Raw genomic sequence first — 4,869 nt, forward strand, 5'->3', positions numbered from 1 at the left:
CTATTTTCATACAAAATTCATAATTTTGTATGTTGAATTTTATATTCTTTTTCTTAATGATTCTCCAAATTGTAGAAGCTTAAGCCCTCACAAACTTGGATCAGTCCTCAGATAATTCCATAATATTAGCTCAATAAATATTTGATTAATTATAATTGCTAAGAACACTTAGGACTGAAGAACACAAAGGAAATAAAATGTATTTCAAACAAAGAGACAAAAATTAGCTTGGTTAGAAAATCACTATCCTCATGAGTGGAACATAGTGTTTTGCTGTAATAAATAATGTTGTTATGAACATTTGCATATATATAGTTGTACTTTTTTTCTTTAGGATTATTTCTGTGAAATGGAATAACAAGATTAAAGAGTTAATACATTTTTAAGACTGAATATATTTTACCAAATGTTTGTGCCAAAATGACCTCCCTCCAGCAATGTAAGAGAATGTTCCATCTCATGGCATCAGTGCCAGCACTGAATGTTTCTTGAAAGAAAAAAAACAAATCCTTGCTCATTTCCTGGTAAAACAGTATCTTATTGTAATTTTATTTACATTTCTGATTACTAGTTACAGTATATTTCCTCTTTTGTTTTTCTCTTTTACCAACAACTTGTTCATGTCCTTTGACCATTTTTTTTCCATTTTCATCCATATTAATGAAGTTATTTTGTTTTGTAAAATCTCCACTGAGAGCAACAATAAAACACACACTAGAGTTCATTTTATTGGCTTGATTTAAATATTTTACTTAAAGAAATATTTAAAGAAATAGTCTGAAGACTATAGTTTATTGATAGGAAAAATATAAAGCATACGTGTTCGAAGAAAGATATTTTGTACTGGCATTATAGGAAATAGATTTTTCCAAATAACATGATTTGTTTTGTAGTGCTACTAGTGCATACAGTCTGCAGAAACGTGGTTTTACCTTCATATCTGAGCACATTACTCTTACATCAAAAAAGAAAAAAGGATAATAAAATAACACAACTTTGATTAGTTTAAATTTGAGGAGACCACATCTGTGATTTGTTGAAGAGTAAGTTCTTTTATTTACCTCTTCAAAGAAGTGCTTATTTTTGTCACCTCTTTCTGTGCATCTTTATCCTGTAAAGAAAACACAAATATACAATGAAAATTCACACATTCATCCTGATACTCTAGGTGCTATGAAATAAACTTTGTTGTAAGATCTAGACAGGCAAATACACATGTCATTATCGACTTTATCAGGAAGTTTATAGTTAAGATTAAAAATCATGTAATATGCTTTATAGGATCCCACATGTACGACTATTTCTTTAAAACAAGTGTGGAAGTTAGGAAGAGTGGCAATAAGTTCAGATGGTAGCATACGCCTATGCATTTTTGCATTTAACATTTATCTATTCAAAAGGATTTAAATAATATAACAAATTTAAAATAAATAGGTGAAGAAAACTGGACAAAGTAGCTTCTAGCTAGATTAAAAAAAAAACTAAGTTTTTTGATAGTTTTAATCATAAACATTAATATACTGATTCGATTGTAGTGTCTGATCAACTAATAGTAAAACTATCCAGTCTTTTTTTGTGAGAAAATATGACGAATGAATCTAGAGTATCTATGCATTCTTTGAAACAAAATGAAGAACTCAGAGTTAATCAGCTAGTTCTGCAGTTGACATGCTACAAAGGCGAATACCTTTCAGGCTTCCGGTGTAGTCATTATTTCATTCAGCAATCATTCTCACACTGCCTTAGACAAAAGAATTTCTTTTATTTAAAAAAAGAAATGTTTCTCAGGACCTGAGATAACCTTCCTAGGGTCAAGAAAAGTCCAATGAATGATAAAATACCATAGCTTCAAGTTCTGGGAATGTAAAGCTGCTTACACGCATGACTCTGGGCTCTAGAGCCCGAAGGCCGATAGTCCCAGTGTCCCGTGCTGTGTGATGAGCTCCCTTATAGGGACAGAAGATGTTCTCACAAATGACTACAATGCCAGGAAGAGTTACAAGAAAGAAAAGAGCAAATAAGTTATACGAGTTCACGTGAGGGAGAGAAAACTCCTGGCTGGGGTGACTTCCTTGTAATTCGTGGCACTGCTAGACATTTTAGAAATAAATAAATTGGTCAGCAAAATCTGTAAAAACTTTATAGAGATAGAGGTTACTACAGATATAACTTACTTCATCCTATTTTCTAACTGAAAAAGAAATTGAGATATTCCTGACAGTACATTTACTATTAAAAAATAAAAAAATAAAAAAAATGCTAGGAATACAAATGGACCCAGCACCGGGAAAAAAAAGTAATGTGGGAAATATTTGCTAATGCTGTTTTGCTTAGTACATAACTATTTCCAGTGTCCAGCTTTCTTAGTTATATTTATTACCAGTCCTATTTATTATTACTAGTAGTAGTATTATTTTTATTTGTAAGTCTTTTAATTCTTTCGACCAGTATTTACTAAGTCCTTATTATATGCCAGGCGCTATGCTTGGCACTAGGAATAGAGTGGTGAATGAAACATACCCGGTTGCTACTTTCATGGAACAATCACACAACTATACAATCGCAACTGTGCAAAATGAAGGAAAAGTGCAAGGTACTTTCTTGTCTGCGGGTGTGGCGAGGAAGTCTTTCCTGAAGAAATGACATTTCTGGTGAGGTTTGAAGGATGAGCAGGAAGAAGGCTGGTGAAGGGAGTAGAACATTCGAATGGGAGTGTTTCAGGAAGAAGGAACACTACGTCCTGAGGGTGGAAGGCAGGGAGGAACAGAAGGAACAGAGGAGGGGAGGGGGGCGACAGATGAAGCTTGAGAGATTTGTAGGTGCTAGATCAGAGCCTTGAAGAGCATGCTAAAAATTTTGAACTTCGTCCTAAAAGCAAAAGATTTTAGAGCAGGGAAGCGACACGTCGAGGTTTATGTAAGTGACCCACTGTTGCTCTGGCTGCTACTGAAAACCAGGAATGACTGGGCAGGAAGCAAGGAGCTTTGAGGAGACCAAGGGGAGGCCCGGTGCGCTGCCCTGCTTGGAAAGGTGGCAGGAGAGAGAACGAGCAGCTGCATGGCTCAAGGCATGTTTCAGAAGAGGAATTCCAAGAATCTGGTGACTGGGTATATAGATGTCTGGGTTGGGAAGTTGAGGAGGAAGGTGTCAAGGATGATTCCGTTTTCCCAACTGAGTAGATGGGGATGCCATTTACTAAAAGGAGAAGATGGAGGAAGGGCAGATCCGAAGGCCTGATGACAAGTTAAGTTTGAGATGTCTGTGAGACATTCAAGTAGAGATGTCAAGTAGGACATAAGATAATCAGGTCTAAAGCTCAGAAGAGAGGTCTAGAGCTAAAAATTTGAGCACCCCTAGTAGGCAGATGGCATTTGAAGCCACAGAGATAGGTTTGGGAGGTAGCGGGGAAAGAGGCTCAGGTACCAGAGATCAAACCCTGAGGATCATCGGTATCTCACAGTCTTCCTGTGAGAGTTCTATATTTCATGCATAAACGTTTGCTTGTCCAACCAGGTTTATACCTCATTATCATACTGTACTCTAATAAGAATGCATAGGCACTCAGTTTTAAACTGCATGTAACCCAAACTGACATCATTCAGGAGATACAAAAAAGACAGTAGGGTCCCAATCACCAACACGGAGCAAGCAATCAGCAGGACAAAAATCTATTTTTTGCTGAAAAAGTTACGCAAATTGTCTTCTGGAGAAGGAGTGCTGCTACTGAGACTGTGCTGTTTGGCACTAATTACTAACCAACGGAACCAACTGAGAGATTCAAGTTAGAAGGACAACCAACCCTGTAGGATCTCGAACATATAAGTAGTCCAAGGCCTCGCACAGGTGGCTGCTGAAGAGGCCCAGTGGAGCCTGATCAGCTGTGTTTATCACCACAGGCACCCCTGAACCCTGAAGTTCCTGGGCAGGCCTTGTTTCACTTCCCCTTTTCAGCCTTATTCCCATGAGTGCCCTGAACACTCCTGAAACAAATCTTTGCTTTTGCACCTCTGTGCCTTTGTTCATGACCTGCGATGTGCTTCGCCCAAGCCTCCACGTTATCCACACCTTTCAAAGACCACCTCTAATGCTACATAGTCTCCTCTAGGGGAAAATGATTTCTCCCTTTTCAGTATTTCCATAACCAATTACTGGTACCTCTCTTAGCACGTCATGCCTTCTCCCCAAGCTTAATTATCTGGGTATGGGCCTCATGTTCTCTTCCAGGATATAAGCCCCAACAGGGCAATGGGCATGTCTTACATGTTTATATTCCAGAGTCTGACAAACGTCGGGGCCTGTATCGCTCCAAAAGAGATGAGGAGGAGTGCCTATTTCTGAGGCATTTTCTTTCCGTTGTAATTCAGACGAAGATAATGGTTGGTGGCATGAGAAGAGAGCAGGAAAACATTTATCTATTTCTTTTTGTTTCCATGATACTAGTAAATGGCTCACAGGAACACTGACTGAACTGTTAACTCTGTGAGATTCCTAAAACTTAGAGCACATCCAGAATCTCAAATTAGTAAGTAAAAGGGTAAGAATCAATGCGATCGTTTCTTTTCTATTAATGGTAGGTGTTCAAAGACCAAGAAAATGTCAATACACATTTTCAATCTTCTTTATGGCCTTGGTTAGCCACACTCCTGTGAGCTGGGGGCTGAAGATGGAACTCCATGGACACTCCTCGTGTTCTAAGGTGGGCAGACTGTCTAGCTTGTTTGCCGCCTATCACAGTTTAATCACCAGCTCCCCAGAATTATGCTGACCTCTGTCCTTCCTAGTGGGGCTTGTCCTGTTACCTGCTGTCTAACACCTAACAAACATCAGGATGTTTTACGTGCTAGTGCACAATTTGCATGTCCCTTAAAG

General features: G+C 38.2%; 1 protein-coding gene across 3 annotated transcripts in view; it reads right to left on the bottom strand.

Annotated features, from left to right (window-relative positions):
- Window positions 1-571: 571 nt before the first annotated feature.
- Window positions 572-4,869, bottom strand: part of RMDN2 (regulator of microtubule dynamics 2) — a 59,212-nt gene continuing 54,914 nt past the window's right edge. For 2 of the 3 annotated variants that reach the window (XM_015587484.2, XM_025045173.1), the window contains one exon: window positions 572-1,111. In XM_015587484.2, coding sequence (XP_015442970.1) covers window positions 1,058-1,111 — 54 coding nt within the window. In that variant the 3' untranslated portion in view covers window positions 572-1,057. The remainder of the gene's footprint in view (window positions 1,112-4,869) is intronic. The other variant, XM_006909668.3, reaches the window with a different exon arrangement.

This window comes from Pteropus alecto, unplaced genomic scaffold (genome assembly GCF_000325575.1).
Source record: "Pteropus alecto unplaced genomic scaffold, ASM32557v1 scaffold131, whole genome shotgun sequence".
Classification (NCBI taxonomy): Eukaryota; Metazoa; Chordata; class Mammalia; order Chiroptera; family Pteropodidae; genus Pteropus; species Pteropus alecto.